Here is a 21,523-nt window from a genome sequence, read left to right on the forward strand (position 1 = left end):
GTAAGTCTAGTGTAATGCAGCGTTTTTCTTTGTGATCTGCAGTATCCCAGCTTTCGTATTTGGTGCTTAATGAAAGTCAGGCAAATACCTTTGAGGCCTGCTAAGCTTTTTCTTTTATCCTGAGCAGCAGTTCTTCAATATGATGTAAGCAAACACTGTCCAGGGTTTCCACCTGTGTATAGATCCTGCAGGTGGCCGTCATATTTGCATGTTGAATATGTTGCACTTTGGCTTACTCTTTTATTACTGTGCTTGTTTAGTGGTAACGTCACACCAGTAACACAGTTGTGTGTAGATCTATGGCGATTGATTACTACTTTGTAATTAAGGTGCTATTTTCAGACGCTTGCGCGAAGTCTTTTCTACTCCGAGAATTTGTGAACCCAACCAGAGACCAGCCAACAGGTTTCATTTTTCTTTGCCCAAAAAGCTTCTCTTTTTTTGTGAACAAGTTTTAAAACTGACTGATGCTGAGACTTAAAAAAAAAAAATTAAAATAATAAAAAAAAAATTTAGAGAAAAATAAATAACACAAAAAGTGATGTTACCCAAGCAAGGCCTTCTAATAAAGGAGTGGCCCCCTCACCCATCCCTCCCTACCTGTGCAAGTCCTGCTCACATCAGTTTCCTTCCATCCAATTAGGCGACCTGGGAGACCCAGCCAGCACCATCCGGAGGGACTACAGAGTGGTGATGGGGTACCTCCAAGAAGCTTGCAGGATGGAACCAGGGAAGGTTATGGCCACTCCACATCTCTTAAAGTACCACTGGCTCGATCACTCCAGATTAGTGAAGAACTGCTGAGCAGAAACCAGTTTTCTACGGCTGCCAGCCATGGGCCATCTGGACTACAGAATCATGGACAGCACTTAATATTATCCAGGGAGGCTTCTTGGGCAAAACCACACTACGAATTCAATTTCAGCCGCATGAAATTCAGGGGAAATGGTGCACTCAGCAACATCAGTGACCTTCCTTTTCTTACAGAAAACTCTGCCTTTCAAAAAATGGCACTTCAAACTAAACAGGATGGGAAAAAGGACGTGAGCCATTCATCTCCTGTGGATTTAAAGATACCACAAGTTCGAGGCATGGACCTTTCATGGGAGTCCCGCACTGGTGACCAGTACAGCTATAGCTCTTTGGTAATGGGTTCACAAACGGAGAGCGCGCTTAGCAAAAAGTTAAGGGCTATCCTTCCAAAACAAAATAGGAGAAGTTTGCTGGATGCTGGACCAGATTCCTGGGGCTCAGATGCTGAGCAGTCTACCTCTGGACAGCCATATCCCACCTCCGATCAAGAGGGAGATCCTGGCTCCAAGCAACCTAGGAAGAAAAGAGGGAGATACAGACAGTACAACAGCGAGATACTGGAGGAAGCAATCTCTGTGGTTATGAGCGGGAAAATGAGTGTTTCCAAAGCTCAGAGTATTTATGGGATCCCCCACAGTACACTGGAGTACAAAGTTAAAGAGAGGCTGGGCACTTTGAAAAACCCTCCAAAGAAAAAAATGAAATTAATGAAGTCGGAGGGGCAGGATGTTTCAGTAAAGATTGAATTAGATCCCCAGGGAGAAGCAGCACAAAGTGCAAATGAATTGAAAGATGAATAGGGATGTTGTAGAGTGCCAATTACTTTGCAAACTGGGTGAGCACTACTGCATAGTTCAACCATCACTGAGCGCACCTGAGTCTCCTGTTTACTGCAATGCTCTTTCCTTTGCAGTTCAGCATAGACTTATGTGAACACAGGTGAAAGATGTGCTCTGAATGTCACATTTGTAAATTTTTCTAGCCTGGTATGGCACAGTTTCCCTCCTTCACCTGCCCACTGCCCTCTTTCTTTCTTTGTTCCTTTTTTTTTTTTTCTTTTGCCTTTTGCATGTTTCTCTGTAATAGAGAGTTACCTCACAAAGAATGCAGATCTGTGGAAGTGGACATCTTGCCTGTAGAGCCTGCCTGAACTTCTGATGTTGGATTTTTCTTATCTGCCTTTATATAATAAGTCCACTTTGTTAAACTGACACTCTCCTAAAACCAGGCAATTTTCAAATGAAAATCAGACTGTCATTCTTCAAAAATGTTTCAGAAATCTTTTTTCCCCCCTCTTATTTTTGTTGATCCAGTTGATTGAAAGATTTAAGCTAAATCAAATTATTTAGGAATGGTACCTCTCTTGAACCAGATTTGTCGACTAGATAGATAATCAATTGGGTCTAAGTAGGCTCTCCACTGTTTTCTTTCTAAATTAACCATACTTACCATTTGCTATCTGCTTAGTGCTCACCCGGAGGGGAGGGGAGGGAAAACTTACATACACTACCTTCAGAAAATGTCAGTTAATTATTTATAACACTACCTTCACTGTAATTTTATTTGGTGTTTTTGAAGGGTGATATTTAGACTCACCTGCTTGAGGATGTAGCCTTATCTCACGGAAGACAAGCTTCTCACAGTCAGGAGCAGTCAGGGTACACTAAATGATGTATTGGGGTATGCCTCATTGTACCAGAACTATGGTTCTTTGTGACCTTTACGCTTTTTACAGACTTGATTCTGAGTTTACTAAACTATGTGGTTCCAACAGCTAGTTTAAATGACTCTAATCCAGGGATGGGGGATTTGCGTAACAAACTACTGTGATACTGCAAAAACAAAAACAAAAACAAAAAAAAAAAAGGAAAAAAAATAGCCCACAAAATGGTGATCTCAAACGTTACAACCTCAGTAGTCTGCCCAAATATCCACATTAGTGAAGGAGCTTGTTAATGTTCAGGGAAGAAGTATAACACTGGTAGCCTGATCTAATTCAGGCTCTGCATCATATCTATCTGTAATACTGTCAGGGTCGAACACTCAATGAATGGGTGTTTCCTTTTTAAATATTACAGTTGCCAGTAGCAGGAATTTATTTATAAAGTCCTGCTTTTTTGTTGTTGTTTTTATTTAATCTATTTTGATAGTGGTTTAGCACATGCTAGAATAAGCATTTAAACACCACAAAAAAAAAGCACTCCTTAAACCACAAATCTGGGTTTTTTTCAATATGGTGATACCGTTATGATTATCTGGAGATCCAGGATAAGTTTTGTACTGAACTTTTATCTTTGATACTTTCTGCAGGAGTGGTCAGTAACTAAGTGGAGCTTACTGGATTTACCACAACATGACCAAATCATAATTACTGGTTCTTCAGGTAGAAGCAATTTGGTCTTAATCTGTGCAAAAGGTAGATAGAAATTACCATTTTTTTCCCCCATTTGCACAACCAAAAGAAGCATTGGAGTTTTTGTGTGAGAGCATTAAGTGATGTCAGTGAAAGTGGTTTCTCAAAGTTCATGGGAGGGTGGCCTAGGTAGCCCTAGGGATGCTGAATGACTTCTGGAACAATTGACTCTATTAGCCTCTCCCCACCCCCAGCAACTTCGTATTTTCGAAGGTTAGGCACACCATTGCTGTTGTTTTAAATATGCACTGCTCATTCTTGAAATGGACTGGGCATTTGGCCCCAAGTATACTTTATTTTTGTTTACTTAATATATTTTAGTCCTCAAAATCCTGGTTCCTTGTAGCTTTCTAGTTGTCATCTTGGCATTTAAAGCAGTTTAAGCTCAGTAGCAGTATATAAACTCTGCAATACGTTCCAGTTTAGCTGGTGATTGCAATAAAGGCGCAGTTTAAGGTGTGGTTTCATCTGCTGTTGGAGGTTATGGTAGAAAGTTTGTTGCAAGCTTAAAAAAAAAAAAAAGTAACACAGTTTTACTGTTGAGAGAGGTTTAACCTTTTGCAGTTGTCCTTATTTAAGCAACATGAGTTGAGTTTTATAAAACTTGTCACTGTAGTGTAAGTGGAGTGCTCATTTTACTAACCTAAATATTTTGTATGTGTATGTTTAAGTGGGTGACAATCGTGCAGCAGAAGAATGGTGTGCCTACCCTTTAATGCTGCAGTTTTAAAAGAGAATTTGTCTTGTCATTTCAGACTGTAGGCTAAGAATTGTAAATAGATAGTGAGAAGTTGAGTACTCTTTATTTGCTTTGGTTAGAAAGTGGATTTAAAAAAAAAAAACCCAACAACAAACCAAACACGTAACTTTCTCAGTTTATATGTCCTGAGACCTGAAGATTGTAATACTCATAACTGCAAAGCTTTTAAACACAACACTTGATCTGTGATAACTTAATATTCAGGTAATCTTTCTTTTTCGAGAAGCTTTTGAACAACCATATTTCCTCCAAAGGTCTCTGTTTAAAAAGGAAAAAAAGAAAAAGTGTAGATTATTTTTTAAGCACTAATTGCATTACGTTGGTAACTGCAATATGAAATAGCCATTATTGTTTTGTGAAGCATGGTTGAGATTAGTTAGTGGTCCCTTTTTAAAATTTCATGAGCCTCTCAAAAAATAAAAACAAATTTAAAAAAAAGCTGCTGAATATTCAAAAGATATATATTTTACCTTATTGTAGGTTTTGTAAATTTAGTCTGTAATATTCAGGTGCACCTTTTAATGTTACCTTTTTGTTTCAAAGTCCCATCTAACGTATTTTCTCTGAGGTGATTCATCACTTAAGACTAGTATCACTCTAAGTGCTGCAGTGATCACTAAGATTTTGTTTCAATTTTCACTACATATTTTTTGCAGGCGCTTTCAGTGTAGCTAACTAGTAGTATTTGGGATCATTTTAAATATATGATTGGAATTAATGTTTGTCCATTAGCATGCTTAATTTTCTGCTGACCAGCAGTTTGCATGGCCAGAATCCCTGGTTGACCATATTTTGGTGTGGGAAGGTGTGGTTCATTGCGGTCTTTGTAACAAAAGCCTTGTTTCTCATCTTATTTCTGGCAAGTGGATGCTTATGTTACTTGGATCACTTGGACAGGAGAAAGATTTTTAGACCCTTCTCCTGCTGCTCTTCTGAGATCGCATTAATGTGTAACATAGACAAACTGCAACCCTGTAAAAATCGAGACATTGTTAGGAGGAGACCTTTCGGGTATTTTTTGTCACTAGTTTTCTCTTACTCCCGAGAATGTCCATCCAATGTAGTTATTGGACTTAACAGTATTGTTGTGTACTACGTTGATGTAGCTGAAAAAGCCTGACAGCAAGAAACTGTGAATTATATTTGTGGCAGTCTCTGAAAACTAGTTTTTCAGTCCAAGTACCATGAAGGAGAATCCCCCTCCCTACCCCATCCTAGAAAAGTAATCTTCTATTTTGTGTGTATAAAGTTTTAAGAATCGAAGTTTCATATTGTACTGAAGTTTAGGTGTCGCTTGGTAAATCTTTGCTGCAGCATATAATTGAAGATGAGTAAGGCTTAGTGTGGTAGGGGTCCTGGTGTGGAGTTAATTATCGTACAGTTCTGGTGAGAAAGCCCAACATGTATGAAATGTGTCCTTTTTTTTTTTTCTTTTATTTGGACTTGTAAGATGTAAAAGTGCTTTTTTAGAACTCTGACCTATTACAAACTATTACCTCACTTTCAGCCAGCTGGATCCTCATTCCACAGTGTTGTAGGCATTATTGTGGCCGTAATGCTTAAGTACAGCTATAGAGTTGAACGTTTCCAGTTAGATATTGTAGGGACACGTTTCTGGACTTGTTTTTATTTCTGTCTAAAGATAATTTATTTTCCAGTCACTCCCTGATTTTTTTTCTAAAGGTTCAAGACAGTTTTCTTTAGAATTTCTCATTTTTTTCCCTGTTGCACAGGAGAAGTTGCTGCATAAGCAATACAGGTATGCCTTTGCTTTCTTTTTGTTGCAGAACTCGTAACTTGATGCTTGCATTACCAACCCTACTGCTAGACCTGAAGTGAAACTCTGAACTTTTTTGGCAATTGGAGAAAAAATTATTTTTAACGGTGCAGGGGTACATATAGGATAATGCCTCTAGTAAGGGAATGTGTTCAGCTTCTGTGTTCTTTTGCAACTCCTACACAACCTTTTTTTGTAGAACTTTCCACCTCTGGAGGATATTCCTAAACACAGGAGGTAACTGCACATGTGTTTAGACTGGGTAAGAGCAGACAAGGAGTAGTCTGTGCTTTGTCTTTTGGCAGGCCAACATTTGCATCTAAGTATTTCTTTCATGAACACCCGGGAGTACATTGCCTTTCCCTGGAAATTCATGGGAGCTGGCAAAGTGATTCAGGGGCTTTAGGGTTGAGTAAGCTTTGTGAAACAACTTTTTAGTTCTGATTGAATTGCTCTTTGTATCATCTGCAACAATTGTTATACAGGCAAAACTGGAATTGCCATGTGTTTCTTTCCAGTTTACTTTCAAGTAATGCTCTTAAGATGTCTTGAGTCTTAGGAGAAGAACACAGTGTCCAAGGAGTGAAGGGAGCACTCTGCTGTTCCCTTTTTTCTCAAAAACAGTGTGGCTGCATCTATAGTGTAAAGACCTCTTTCTTCAGTGAAGACAAAATTTTAACTCTTCAGTGTAAGAATGCATACTCTTGTTGCAGTCCAAACTCTTATGAAGGCAAAATTATTAACCTTATTGAAAGCTTTGTCACAATATTTTAAATAGCTTAAATTCTCTGCCAAATGTTAGAAGTAGGATGGGAAGGGTTGTTTCCTTCATTTTCATGAGGATCAGAAACTTCTAGGTATTCCCACAAATGTTTCAGAAATTAAATGTAATTTCAGTCTAGGTCAATGTTGCTTTTTCTTGGCATCAGTACATAATGTTGACTAATATTGTTTTAAAAAAGGTGTAAAAAATAGTTTTGAGCTAGTTTGGTACTATAAAGGTTTCTACTTGATCCTGAATTATATTGAAAATTCAGTAATTGGAACCATCAGAAACCTGAAAATCTGCACTGCTAATTATATGCAGTTCTGATGAATGTAGCAGATAAAGTAGCCACTATAGTAACTCATTTCAAATTATCCAGTGTATAAACACAGTGTGCTGTGATGACCACTAGGCAGAGAGGTATTACAAACTCAAAATGATCTCTAGATCCACTTCACGTATACCAGAAAAAGCTGTTAAGTATTTAGAGCATTCCAGCATCCACCTCTCTCCCTCTTTCCTGTTCTTTCTTTGATTGGGGCCAAGTCTCTAAACCAGTATTACAGCAGCAATTTTGGACCTCATGTCCTACTGAATTATGCCCATATTCAGGTATTGTCATAAACCCCTTGATATTAAGAGAGCTTTATCTAATCCTCACAAAAATCTCTTAGCCCAGTTGCAAAATCAGTTTTCCTGGGTGACGTACTAGGAAGGAGGACTTTTTTCAGCCTGTCCAGGGCATTTAATTTACCTTCTTAAAAACAAACATCCCCACCCATGCCCCTGTGGTTGTCTCTACTGAATTGGTAAGTATAATTTAGGAGGACTCAAGATGATAACTCTACCTTATGGAGCAGGGATTAGGACAAAGGCTTCATTCTGACTGGAGCAGGAAAAGTTAATATCAAAAACAATTTCTCTCATCATCACCTAGTACAGTTTATCTTAATATTTTTTTCCTACTCAGAAATGAGGATACTACTACAGCTACTTAAACAGTTTATCAATTACTTGGTGCTACATTTCTCAAATATTTTTGCGGATAATACTTTTTATGCCTGCGTGAAAGCATGTAAACTTTTACTGTCACTATAAAAAGCACTTGTCTGACCTATTCTAAAGTACCAGAAAAGGGATAAATAACTGCAGCACTTTTTCTGTTACAATGCCAGAGTCTTAACTAAATCTGGTCTTCAGGTTATGAGATACTTTAAATGTACAATCTAGGATCATTAACAGCTTTTCAGGTCAGATCACAAGGTCTCTTGGTATATTAATCTGTCTTTTAAAGACTAGTACAACAAAATATTCTGAAGTTCAGGCAGGGGATGTATATATACATGCCTGGTATTTTTAATTAATCATTTCAATAGGCCATTTCAGAGCTTGACATTTGGAATCTGGGATGAAGGGTAGGGAAGGGAAATTTCCCAAACTGAAGAAATAAACATTTTGGACCATTCTTTAATGTTCAGTTTGAAAACTATATCACAAGAAAAATGGGTAGGGATTCTTTCTCCCTTATGCCTTCAGGGAATGAGTAGTATTTAGAATCTCTGGCTGAAATTCAAGCCTTTTTACCGTGTAAATTTTTAATATTAACTCATTGACATGCTTTTTACATCTGAGGACTGAAAATGGATCTTAATGTTTAAGTTGTGGAATGGTATATTTCTTAAATGAAGGGGGAACATTAAAAAAAAAATAGATTAGAATACCAGCATTAGTGATCTTAAGGAATTTTAGTATGTAATAGCAAAGTATAGCAAAGTATTTGATTAAAAAATTAATCTTGAATTGCTAGTCTGTAACTAGGTGCATTCTAATTTAGCAGGTGAATATTCTTTACTTATTGATATATGATGGGCTTTTTGCAAATAGAAACCTTTATCTGAGTCCCACGTGTTGCTTGTACTGATGGGATGTATGCTTACAGCAGCTTACTGCTGCTTTAAAATGTATAAAATGTTTTGAGTGTTTGCTCATAACTCTTTTTAACCTCCACTTGTTAAATTGTCAGACATTGGTATTTTATCAGTCCGCAGTGTAAGTTTAAACTAATGTTCTTAGGAATCCAACTTGTACACACACTGTTTAAAAACCCTCAGGGACAGTTTACACACTATCCTCACTCAATTCAGGTACTTGTACTCTCTTCTTAAACCTAGCAGTGACTTGTATTTTTGTTTTGCTTTTCTTTTGACGTGCTGATAGCACATCCTTGATGAATGTCAACTTAAAACTCAGTTCAGGTATCCAGGTATAACTCAGCCAAACGGATTTTAAAGCTGCATATTTACTCTCCAGCACACAGTGCCTCAGACACTTATAGTGGCATTCTGTATATTCAGTTATTACTACTGAGCAGATCGCGTGGGGGTTCCTGGTATGTATTGTAAGAAATTCCTATGTATATTATATAATATGTATTATATTATATACATATATAGTATATATGTTATCTTAAACTTATATATTTTAAAATGCCACTACTAGCCAGCGCAGCTAAAAATGAAATACATTCCCAGCTGCTTCTGTGAACAGCAGAGGCAGCTTCTTAACGTGGCTCTTGCTTCTCTCTCACCATAACTACTTCTAACCTCAAGCACGGGTCCTTGGCTGTCTGACCTCTACACTCTAGTTATGCAATGTCCTTAGAGAATTCTGTGCACTGGCCACTGTGATGGAAACCAATGGGCCGGGAGTGCTTTGAGTTTATTAGTAATTGTTCTGCCAAAGTTGGTGTTTGTATGACAAGCGTGTAAACCTGTCAGATAATCAGCAGAGGTCCAGGCTGTCCATAATCACTTCCACCTCCTGGGTAGGACCAGACCTCACGAGGTGCCTCCTTTCTAAGGCCGAGCGCTATTCACCGAACACCTGCAGTGCCAGGCCTCTGTGCTGCGCTCACCTGGAGGCCAAGCCTGAAACTAAAATCTGCTGTTCTGCCTTCATGGTGATCCGTTGGCAGTCGCAAGTCAGCAACACCTCTGCTTTATTATTTGACACTTTACATCTAAAAAGTCTTCTCTTTCTATTTATGTAACCCATAGTCTTTGAAGAGTATGGAAAATGGCATTTCTCTCTGACCTCTAGAAGTTCAAGTGTCATGGGAAAAAAAAACAGGAACCCCCCCTTTACTCTTATGGACCTCATTTCAATATACTGTTTACAGTTTGACGGAATTGTATAATTTAATATTTCTCTTGTACTGTAGTTTATATTTATTTACAGATTTTTTTGTACTGTGTGATTTGAATTTTTTTGTTCCTTGCTATGATCAATGTTTTATGTAGTAGAGCACTTATGATCACAAATTAAGGTTTTTGGTTTGATTGCACTACATTAATTTTTTTAATGCAGTTCTGATTTTTTGACTGGACTAAATAAGCTGTGTCTTAATGTATGTGATAAGTACTTTTAAATTTTTATTTCATGTGGTCCATTTATTTTTTGCATTGTATGTCAAAGCGCTAATTCTCTTGTTGTGCATGTGTAAGATTTAATGGCTCCATTGTATTATTTGACCATGTCATTTTGGAAACACATTCCCAGCTGTAACGTTGTGTATGGTAGTTTTCACTGGATGCTAGACTTTTCAAAACCACTATTCTTCTAATAAATTTTGTTGTGAAAAACTTCAAGGGATTCCTATTCTGTTGTTTCTAATGTGCTTTCTAAATGCCTGTACTAGTAGCCCTAAGGACATGAGATGCAAACTATTGCAAATGGGGAGAAGCAGGGGAGGAAGTGAAAATAGAAGGTAAAGCAATTTCTGGCTGAAGGATTGAGCTTTGGAATCTCCATACTCTGTTGGGTTCTTGTCCTAAATAGGATTGACGATAATAAAGCTGCTTTAGCAGCTGGGTAGGGAATACATGTGAAAGCTGAAACAATGTCTCTTAGCAGCCCAGTCTCATGAGCTCCTGTACTCTAATTTGCGCTTCCCTACTGGCCACCTTAATTTCCTTAATGGTAAATAATTTATCCAGTGAAGAACAAACAGTCTCTCAGGAGGGAAAATAAAAGGTGATGGGTGATGTAGTGATGTTCACTGAGCACTTAGTAATGAGCCAAGGTAGGCACGGGGGTAGTGAAAGCGTGGCCAGAGCCCCACGTGGGTCGGTTCTGGACTGTGGGGTGACAGCGGGCAGAGCGCCGGTTTGGGCAGCGGGGCTGTGTACTGGAGCACACGTCATCAGGCACAGGCACCTTGCTTAGCTGCTCACCAGGGCACTGGTGATGCTTTTTTCTCTGCAGCTTTGCTTTCTCTGCTCTTCTTCTGCAGAGGGGGCAGGTCCCCAGCTCCCCATTAGCACAGGGAAAGCTCCAGCTACTCCATCTTTTTGTCCCCCTGCACAGGGGCACAAGGCAAATCCAGCAGTGACACCACACTGCAGCTGGCCCTTCTCCAAGATCCATGTTTACTTTCTCATGATTGTACTTTGGGTTGAACTACTTTTGATGTTATGCATTATTGATACTGAAATGCTGAATACTAAAAAGTAGGTTACAGTAAGTGGTGTGTAATGGAACCCACGTGAGTTTAGGCATTTCTGCTAACCTTTGTGTTCAGTTCTGGGATGATTTTGAGAGTGATGCATAGGGATTTCCTAGCTTTAGGAAAATTCATAATGCTGCACAATATCTAGCCCAGGTTTCTTTTCTCCTGAGAAATTACCTTTCTTAGCATATGGTATTGAAAAGTAGGTAATTTAGGGTTTGCATTTTTCCGTGCCTTTTTTGTTTTTTAAGATCATTAAATAACTGTTACATTACAAACTAATTATTGTATTCCTTGTATACTAATACTAGTATTAAAAACAAAAAGCAGAATGGTAATTGGGTGTTGTCATTGGTTTAGCTTTACCAGGCAAATCTCTCTTAAACAAAAAACTTGGTTTAACTAGGGACTACATCTTACACTTATTCAGGAATAGTGAGTTCTTACGTGTAAATAGCTTGAAAGCCTTGTGCAGTAAACTATCATTTATCATATTTTTTTTTCTGTATATCTGAATACATCTGTCAAATCTATGAAAATAGCCTTTGAAAGTGATGAACCATATTCCCATCTGCCATTCTTTAAGATGTATTACACTGTGCAGGCTTGTCCCAGAACATTTTTAATCGACACTTAGTCCTGCGATTATCACAAATACCAAGTTTTTCTGCTTTTCCTGAAGGACTTGCTGATAGTTTCTCACTGCTAAGATGAAATTGTTCAAACTTAAAAGGAACACAGTCTTGATTTCTTCTTTTAAAGCTGTTTCCTGTATCATGACAAGATTGCACAAGATGTTGCACCCAGACCCAGAAAGAAGCTTCCATGCTGTTGTCTCTTAGAAAAGTAGAAAAGAAACACAATTAGCCCTGTTAGGCAGCTTTAAAAGTCACCTGCTAATTTCCTTCAGCTTGTTTGGACTCAGGGTGCGTTTTGAGCTGCTCGATCTGTTATTGGAAGAGGCAGCTGCCTCTTTGGAAGCTGCAGGAGCATATCTGGTCACCTTCTGAAGTAACAGATCCTTTGGGGAGTAGCAGTGGACTGTAACCCCACATACATACCACCTGGGTCACTTGCTACAATGCAGATACTCCCTCAGATGTGAAATGAGAGGCTCTGCTCATTGCTCCTCTGTGGAAATGAGAGCTGCTGGGAGGGGAAGAGCAGGAAGCTTCAGCTTCCAGTGCAGCTGCTAGTTTTGGTGTTTAAACTAAACCTGTAAGGAGGCAATTCCCTGAGCTCAGCATGAAGGATCTGAAAGTTGGAAGTAAACTTACGTTTGTGAGTGAAGCTGGTTTAATTAAGGGAATTCCTGAACATCACAGTTTCATCTGCCCATGTAAGCAAAGCTGAGCCTTTGTGTCGTGGCTCCTCAGAGTCAAACAGCAGCAGTGCAGAGCTCGCTCTGGTGTCTGCAGTAAGACGGATCACCACTGGCTTTCCTGCCTGAGCATGCTGAGCTCTCTAATTTCCTAGAGGCATGACAAAAGTGGGTCTCGGGGAGGGGGAGGATTTAAATCCTGATTCAGGAATATACTTCAGCAAATCACTATTTTCTTAAGCTGCAAACTCTGCTCTGGCAGATGCCTAAACAAGGGTACTGGCTGAATGGAGGTTTTAACTGGAAGTGAGTAGCAGGTTCTTGGACCTGTTTAGGAATATGATTCATGTACAGAGGAACAGAGCTACAGATGAAAAGCAATTTCAAAAAACTGAGCTTGAAGTGTTAAGGCAAATCTAGGATTATGGACTTTGATACAATGAAGATGGAAAAGAGATTAAAGAGAAAGTTGATCTTTTTAATGTAGTTATTCTTGAGACACTTTAATAGATGTTACAATGCTGGAAGGGTCCCAGTTTGTGAGAGTGCTGTTTCCCGTGATCTGGTACATTTGATGCAGACTCTGTTACTTGAAATCCAAGGTGTTCTCAGCTGTCTAGTAGGAAAATCAAAAGAAATGTGAATGACTTCACACCTATGAATTATGAATTAATTAAGTTCCTTCATACCCACCTACTCGAAAATTGCAGACAACACAATCTTTAAAAGCTCTCTTTTGGTATCATGAAGAGGAAACATAAAGCAATTGCATCTTGTTTTTACAGGTCACTTTGAACATACCAAAATTACAGATCGCAGTTGAAATAAAACTCCTAAAAATTTTCTCTTGCTGCCTCCTCCTCTGCAGGTGTCTCACAGCTCTGCAGGAGTCTGTTCCCTACACACTTAACTAAAAGGCAGATTTTTGTATGAGATGACTACAGCTCAGATTTCCAGGAATTGTTTAAAAGCTCAACTAAAATTAGAAGCCCTTAAGGTATACTTCAGAGCATAGAAATAAAAGCACTGCTGCCTGAACATACAAAAGTTGCCTGTGTGGAAGTACAGCTGCATCCCCCTAAGGAGCTGACCGGAGTCCTGGACCATAACCTACCCAGCCCTCACACTAACGCCATGAGGGATGGGGCAGAGACTTCAGCTGTCGCCTGTACCCGAGCCTGCAGTGGATCTGTCCATGTGTGACTCCTGCCTTGTCTCCCTGGCTGTGGTTTCCAGAGCTTGCTTGCCTACCTTTGCTGGGCTCCTGCTCCAGGTGCAGATCAGCCAGCCGTGTGCTGACAGGAGGAGTGGTTTGTCTGTACAGAATTATCAGCAAACTGCCTGTAAAAATTACAGTGATAAATAGGTTACACCTGCTAAGGCTTGGAAATTTTTTTTTTTTTGGTGATGTGTACCAAGATCCCATTGTCACATGTCCCAGATCCCTCCTGCCCAGCTAATAACGTGTAGGGCTTGCTTAACTCGTTTTGGAATTACATTCCTAACTTTGAAAGGGGCTTTTATGGTTTCTTTTCTTAAAGCCAAGCCTTTGACTGTGCTTTTCTTCTCCCTGAGCTTTAGAGGAAGGCCCTGACACTAATTGTTGAGTTACTCTGGGACTGCAGGGAAAACCTGACACCAAGAGAAGCTGAACAGCTTCCCTGCACATGTGAAGGGGTTTTTCATACACACAGCCAATATTTGTGCTGGGTCCCTTGCTGTAATCTAAGCCTGAGGTGGTTGCTTGGAGGATCCACTAGTTTTCACCACGTTCCCCTTTCAGTGAAGGTAGTAGTATAGTTTTTTCATGCCTTCAGGTGCACTGTCATCAGACATGGTATCTTTCTCAGATTTCTTTCAGGCCTTTAAAGCAACTAGCTGCATGTGAGGTGTTATTAGGAGTCTGAAACAAACTATCTGACTTTGAAAGGAGACTGTAAGAAAAGCCTGAGTAGGATTCTGGTTTTGCATAAGAAGCTGTCATAGCAAATATACTCTGTTTGTACAGAAATACAAGTTTCTTTCTTGTTTCTATCCGTCAAACATCAGCTCAAGGTGTGAAAGCTAAACAAGCTTACTTGGTACCTGAAGTGTGGTTGTTAATAACTAAGTTCTGGTCCGACCATGGTGGCACCTGCCTGACCTCACTGCTCACTAGAGGTCCATCTAGCTGTAATTCAGTGAGCTTTGCTGCTCATGCACAAAAACAAGTAGATTTTTGCTCCTGTTTCAGGCCCTGTATTGGCTTTTCTCTAACAGACACAAGTGTGTGTGGTAAGGGTGCTGCTCGTCTGCTCTTTAATTCTAGCCACCTTGCCCATACCTGTCGTTACGTTGGTGCCTTTAATTTTGTTTGAGTGTAGACTGGATTGCTAATTGATAGAAGGAAAAATAACATAACTCTGGATTTAAAAGAAATATGCTTTGCACCCATTTAATGATATTATTAAATTAGGAATAATAGTTACATAATACAATGTAATATTGTAATAGAATAATAGTTATAAAGCTTAAAATCAAAGTGACAAAGGTAGTGGCTTAGTGCTGGCAAAGGGCAGATTGATGGGGTTTGGGTTTTGGCTTTTTCATCTGTTCTTTTATAGCTCATGAGTTTAAAAAAGGACTTTCATTGCAAGGTTTAGAAGAGTAGCAAGGCCTCAGCAGAACAACAGGGGATTTGGCACTCAGCCTTCTGTGGGTCAGAATTCCCATGATGTGCATTGTTGCGGCTCTGGTGTCACCGTTTGAATATCTGAGTTGCTGCGAGGAGGATTTTTCAGAGGTGGTTTAGCTGCGATTTCTGGGTATGGTCCCGTTCTGCATTTCTCTGGTCAAAAAAACACAGTGCAAATGCCAACATCCCATTAGCACTGTTTGTCTCGTTACAACTGCATGGTTAAGTGTGAGTTCATTTCTGTGAGCTCTCAGGGTTTGCGTAGTGCACTTACTGTTAATAAGATAAAAAACGTCTGCGGTAGAGGAGATCTGTGATTGCTTGATGGGCAGCATGTGCTAATGGGTCATCATGGCTTTGGCTTTCTCTGCAAAGGTTAGGGACTCATTTTCCTGCTGGTGGGACCAGGAAAGCACAGAAGTCAGAGGGAGGCAATCTGTGAAGGCATCTCGGGGGGATCTGCAGGGCTGTGATGCTTGCTCCTTCCTTGCTGCATGAGGAGTGATGAGTCACTTCTGCTTTTTCCAAAGGGTCTGTTCCTTTGCAGGCATAAGCTGTTGTTGGTAATTTTTTTCATTTTATTTTTCCTTTCATGACAAACCAGCAATTGATGGGTTTTGTCACCAGTATAAAGAAACAAACAATACCTATCATTATGCCGCAGAAAGGAAAGTTGTACAGAGATAAAGTACATTTCAACTGCAGCATCCATTTATAAAAGGTAAAATGCCAACTGAGGAGGCTTTAAATATGGTAAATACCCCTAAAGTAAACTGGGTGTATTAGTAGTGATGGAATGTTATTTACTAAGCAAGGGGTAGTTCCCTACTTCAGTTTACCACATAGCAGCACAAATATTGTCCGTGTGGGGAAGATGGAACCTTTTTTAGTGCACATTTGCAGGGTCAGATGTGGTTTGGATTTGTTAGTCTTCCTCTAGCATTGAGATATGTGACAATATAAACAAAGGAGAAAAATAATTGTGGGCCAGGATATCAAGGTGAATTTTTGAGAGGAAGAATAGGCTCTCTTAAGAGAGGGGGGAAGGACAATAGTGTGTAATGACAAGGGTTAAAAAAAAAAAGATGATGTGAGGGATGTGGAGAAATGGAAGGATGAGAGGTTTGAGCTGAAGGGGAGGGGTGTGCATTAGCGCAGAGGAAATCTCTCCTTGCTGATATGCATAGAGACATTTCCTGCCTTATGTTTTGGTTTCTTAATAGTTATCTGACTATAAAATTAACCTACATCATTTAATGGTAGTTGAATGGCAGCTAAATTAACCCACTTTCAAAATAGAGCTTACCTAGCCCATCAGCTCTGAGACAGCCTCGTCCCCAGGCATCCAGGGCTGCAATCCACTTCTCTGCCTTAACCTATTTCCCAAGCAGCCAGCCAAAGTGGTGCATCAGAAAGAGGGTTTGCTGCTCAGCCCAGCAGCTGACAGAGAGTACAGACATGTATCAGACCGCTAATTCATATTTCACCAGGCGTTTCCATGCAAGGAGGGATGGCGTCAGCACATGGGGAGTGCCGCCGTTAGGAGTTGCGATACTGTTTCTATTAACAACGTGGCCTTGATTATCTGAGGCCCAATTATCTGAATCTCCAGGTTATCTGAAATGGGGTCATATCCCCCAACATCTGTTAATTACACCCAGGATACCCTCTCCTCTCCAGATGTCTCCACTGGCCCCTCCCAAGCTTTGGCTACCAGGCTGTGCTGGGTGTGGTTAGCTCTAGAGAGCGCTCTACCTAGCTGCTGCATTTGATTTTTCGTATCCATGTTGGAAAAAAAACCCAACCTGGATAACTGTAGAATTTGAAATCCTTGAAGACTTCTAGGAGTAGGCAGTGGCTGTGCATGGCAACCTGTCTGTTGGAGCTGGGACCAGAAAAGTCTTAGGGGAGGGTGTCCAATGCATTTGGGTTTTCTTCCACCTTTCAGTGTATGTTCAGCTTAGGAGAGGAAGGTGTGATTTCTCGCAGCACAGCCTATTCTTCTCGCAAGCCCTCATTTACTGCACCTTCAGTGGGAGTTTGTTGAACCTGTGCGGTTGCAGTGACTCCAGCTGACCTGTGTTGCATGTCTGAAGGTTCGGGAGGGCTTTGTCCCCAGTGTGCTGCAGGACAGATAGGAACTGACAGCGATGGACTCAGAGCAGGGGAGAGGCCATACACCTGCCTCACCTTGGGTCCAGAGGCAGTATGCCTTCCCAACTCATACCTGGGACTGTTGAAGATACTCAGGGCATCCCTCCCTACCCTGTGGTTCGTTCTCCCTTCTCTTAACTGGGTGCTGCTTTTTTAAAAACATGCAAAGCTGTGAAAATCATTGTAAGAACTTTTTTTTTTTTTGCCCTGCTTGCTTTTGTTATCTGTCTTATGGTGCTGTCTGTTTTTCTATCTATTCTGGTCTTCTGGTGCTATCTCTCCTTTTGGAGCACCTAGCTCAGGGAAGATTCTGGGTACCGCCTCAGAAAGAAATAGTCATGGTAATTTTTTTTTTCCTTAAAGGGAAGATCCCAAATGATCTTGATAATTAGAAAAATTAGCAGGGACAATTCTGGAAAGGGTTTGAAAGTTGGTGTAGAATAGTATTTCTAACGTGATAAATTTCCCTTGGTTTTAAAGCAATAGCTCAGTTGTAAAATTTTTAATTAGTCATTAAATATTGTATCAGAAGTATCACAGTGATGATAAACTACTATAGAGTACTGTTGGGTTTTGGGCAAGGTGGGAGTCGAAGTTATGACAGGAATATAAAAAAGCAAAACTTATTTGAGGCTGTTATTGGTTTTCTTTTAATGTAAAACTAACTTTGGTTTGTTTGATTTCTATTTGGTTACAGGTGGGGAGAAGTGATTTTTAATGTTTAACTAGTTCAAAAAATAAATAAACAAATAAAAGACACTGCTCTGAAGGGTTAAATGTCTGAATCTATAATGGATGTCTGTTATTTGTCCAGTCAGTTGGCTGATTGTACAACCTGGATATGTTGATGAATACATGCAGCTGACAAAAAACCCCAGCCAAACAAGACCCATCTATAACTTCTTTCTTCCTGCTTTTCCGTTGAAATACAAGCTCAGTCCATCCCCATGTGCGTCACCAAGGACGGAGTAAATTCAGGGGCCTTGAGAACCTGGCAGCAATATTTCCATAGTTATTTTGGCTGTGCTTTGAACAACTTCAGCTTTTAATTTAGAGAAAGAAAGTGCTTTTTCTCTTTCCTAGCTGTTATGTGGAGCCGCAGCTCTTTGCATACTGCTTTTCTATTTTTTTTCAGTGCAATGAGAGAGAATTACTGTAGCACCCACAGAGGTGTGAAGGGACTCATTCATCTGTGTGGGGAGTGTTAGGTGCCAGGCATATTTCTGAGGATTGAAATGCAGGCATTTAAACTGGTGCATCCAGTGTCAGCCTTTAATTGGGGCTTTGAAAGATGAGCTCCAGCAAATCTTGCTTCAGTGGCTTACACTATTTGTGCCCACGGCTGATTTGCCCAACGCCTGCAAGGGATCGCCACATCCATTCTGCCAGCAGAAGGATGCGCGCCCTGCACCTCTCAAGGCACGAGGTCTGTGCTGCAGCTGTGAGTGGAGATGGGTTTGAGCACGGTCAGATGGTTCCGTGCCTTTCCCAGCGTGGTTGCTTTTGCACGGCCGTTCCAGCAAGCTGAGCTGGGACTGGCAAAGAACCCATTTCCCCCTTCTTCTGGGTGAGACCTCTGCATGCAGCCCTGCAGCACAGGCAAAGCAAGCCCATCCTTAGGAACCCATAGCACAGCCGCTTCCAAGCGCACGCTCAGCACGCAGGATTCACTGCACCCCTGGGGCTGGGGTCAGCTCACCTGACTGCCAGCAGTGAGCAAGTTCCTTTTAAGAGGCTGCTCTTCCTTTGCAACTCCTCAAAACAGCATTTCCACTCACCCTGAAAAATAAATTAAGTGGTTGAAACCAGCAGGGCTGGAGGTGCCACCCAAGGGCAGTGGGACGCTGCCTCAGACCTTGGCCTCACAGTGGGCATGGTCAGTACTTTGAGGTCAGCTGTTGGAGGGCACTGCTCACCAGTTAGTCTTTCTCCTTAGTCATCCACGTTTTCTCAAATCTCTGCTTTTAGTCAGGTTTCCAAAACACCCTTCCAGCTTGGTGGGGTACTCAAGTGGTACCTCTGTTTTTGGGTGGTGCAAGGCAGCTCTCTGCTGACTGGCACAGAGTCAGCTGTGTGGCAGCAGGAGAGGGAGGGGAAGGGTCATCCCTGTAAAAATACTGAATTGGATTTTATAAGTTTATAGCTATGTTTTGTTTCTTTTACAGAACTATAATCCTGGTGCTTAGAGTGGTCTGAAAGGAACAGAAACACTTAGCCTTGAACTTTTGTTCTGCTGCTGCTTCTTGTGCCTCTGAGGTACAAAACATACCTGTAAACTTATAATCAATCAAACCAATGTTCAAGGGCTAAAAAAAGAAACCCAAAAAGGTTACAGGCTTCATGTTCAATAGTGAGAAACTTGGGGGGGGCAAACCAGAAGATTGCAGTTGGCAATTGACAGGTTTTCGGAGACCAGCTTCCCAGGTAGGTTGGTATGAACCAGCTGATTTCTTTCTGCCTTTCTTTTTTCCCCTTTTGCTGCCCCCCCCCCCCCCAATACACTCTAGAGCCAGAGGCAGGCTGGCTGCCCCTAAAACTCTTTTTTTATGGCCTTCACAAGCAGGGCAAGCACAGTATCACCCTGGTACAACAGGAAGGAAGAGATACGACAACCCCACCAGTGGGCTGGGGCCACTGCAGGAGCTGGGAAAAGCTCCTCAGGCTGTGTAAGGGGAAACAGAGATAACTTGGCCCTTCCTCCCCATACTGTAAATCCTCTATCTGTGCAGTCTGTAGGTGTTACGGACTGACAAACCTCTGCCTTCCCCCAGCCCCTTCATCCCCAACCGTGTGGCCTTTGTTGGAAGCCCCAGGTCCCCTCCAGCAAGAGCTGGGGGAGGGTTGACTTCAAACTCCACTAAACAGTAGAGGCACAATGCAAACAAATGTATTGCAGCACGCAGCTATGCAAATAGCTTCAGAGCACAGCACGTTTTCCCCAGCATTAATTGCTGCACCGCCAGGGTTGCATAGCAACAGCTCCGCTTGTGCCTCTGACAGCTCCTGCCCCTTGATGCCTCTGACACCTTCTGTGGCAGGCAGGAAAGGGGAAGAGAACAGGGCTGCCCTGGGAAATGTAGAAGGGCTGGGAGGTAATGAGGGGCTCTGGTGATAAGATTCACTTGGGACAGTGGGGTTGTCTTCTGCTGGCCCAGGGCAATGTGTGCAGTGGGGCTGGGAGGAAGGTACTGGGGCACAGGAACAGAGGAGATCTGGCAGCCACAGCCTTGTGTAGGCAGCATTTGAGGCTGGCGGGCAGAAAGGGCAGACCTGCCATCTCCCAGGCTCTGCAGGAAAGCTCACTCTCAGGTGGGCTGTCTTCCCCATTGCAGTGAATCCTTCTGGGCACTCCATACAGGTTTGTGACTGCACTTCCAGCTTGGCTAGAGGCATAGAGGGTCCCCAGATAGTTGCCTCTCACTGGTGGTGAATCTCCTTTAGGCTCGTGGCTTTTCCAGCCCTTGAGAGATGGTTCATTCCTCAGGCACACCCAAACCTAAGAGAACCCTGGGCCAAGCCCTATGGGAAGGAGTACAGGCACCAAATAGAAGGCTGTAGGTGGGATGGGCAGTCCTGGACACCCTCTCTGGTCTCTCCAGCCCAGCAGCTTCTGTGGGGCTGGCCTGTGTCTCCCAAAAGGCAGGACTCTGCCTGCCTGCCTGTTCAGAGGCAGGACTGGCTGCCTCTTGAGAATAATTTTTCCTCGTGTTTAAAACCATGTTCCCAACTCCCTTCCTCTGTGTTTACCAGTCAGTCTTCAGCTCCCACTGTGCTTTTGCTGGGCTGAGGAATTTGTTTGCACCCGGCACCTTTCCCTGGGAAAACACTTCAGCTCTGCAGTCAGCTCACCTCTCCTCTATTCTGATAAGCCACATAAAAAAAAATAGCTTCTCTGCAACAGTTTGTACTGTCCATAAGCAACTCTGCCTGAAAATGTGGGGCACTGGATGTAAGTCTACTCTTATATATGAGCTGGAAACAAGCTCTTCTCCAAAACTGCCTCGAGTAGGGAGCATGTGGGCAATCCTGCGTCCATCGGTTGCTTCACAAGAGAATGCCCATGGGCATGTTTTATTTAATAGTGATAGCCAGAACAGACACAAATAGTGGGAAATGCTGGATAGGTACCAAGGCTCACAGATTAGCAGGCCCCAGGGAGCACAGAACTGTGTCTGGGAGATCTGGGGATGGAGAGGCACCCTTGGAGGCACAGGGAGAGGAAGGACAGAGCTGAAACCCAGCCACGCTCAGAGCCTGAGCCTGAGCAGGTGGCAGGGAAAGCTCTGCCCCAAGGTTATCCTTAGACACCCAGAAAAAGGCGATGCTGCCTGCAGTGCC

General features: G+C 41.7%; 1 protein-coding gene across 7 annotated transcripts in view; it reads left to right on the forward strand.

Moving 5' to 3' along the window:
* Positions 1-21,523, forward strand: part of LCOR (ligand dependent nuclear receptor corepressor) — an 84,859-nt gene that overhangs the window by 55,570 nt on the left and 7,766 nt on the right. The window contains exon 7 of one of the 7 annotated variants that reach the window (XM_039554000.1): positions 19,351-19,642. The exons of 5 other annotated variants lie outside the window; for them this stretch is intronic. In XM_039554000.1, coding sequence (XP_039409934.1) covers positions 19,351-19,381 — 31 coding nt within the window. In that variant the 3' untranslated portion in view covers positions 19,382-19,642. Of the gene's footprint in view, positions 1-643; positions 10,177-19,350; positions 19,643-21,523 lie in introns of those variants that run through there. One more of the 7 variants, XM_039553999.1, reaches the window with a different exon arrangement.

The sequence above is a fragment of the Corvus cornix genome, chromosome 6 (assembly GCF_000738735.6).
Source record: "Corvus cornix cornix isolate S_Up_H32 chromosome 6, ASM73873v5, whole genome shotgun sequence".
NCBI lineage: Eukaryota > Metazoa > Chordata > Aves > Passeriformes > Corvidae > Corvus > Corvus cornix.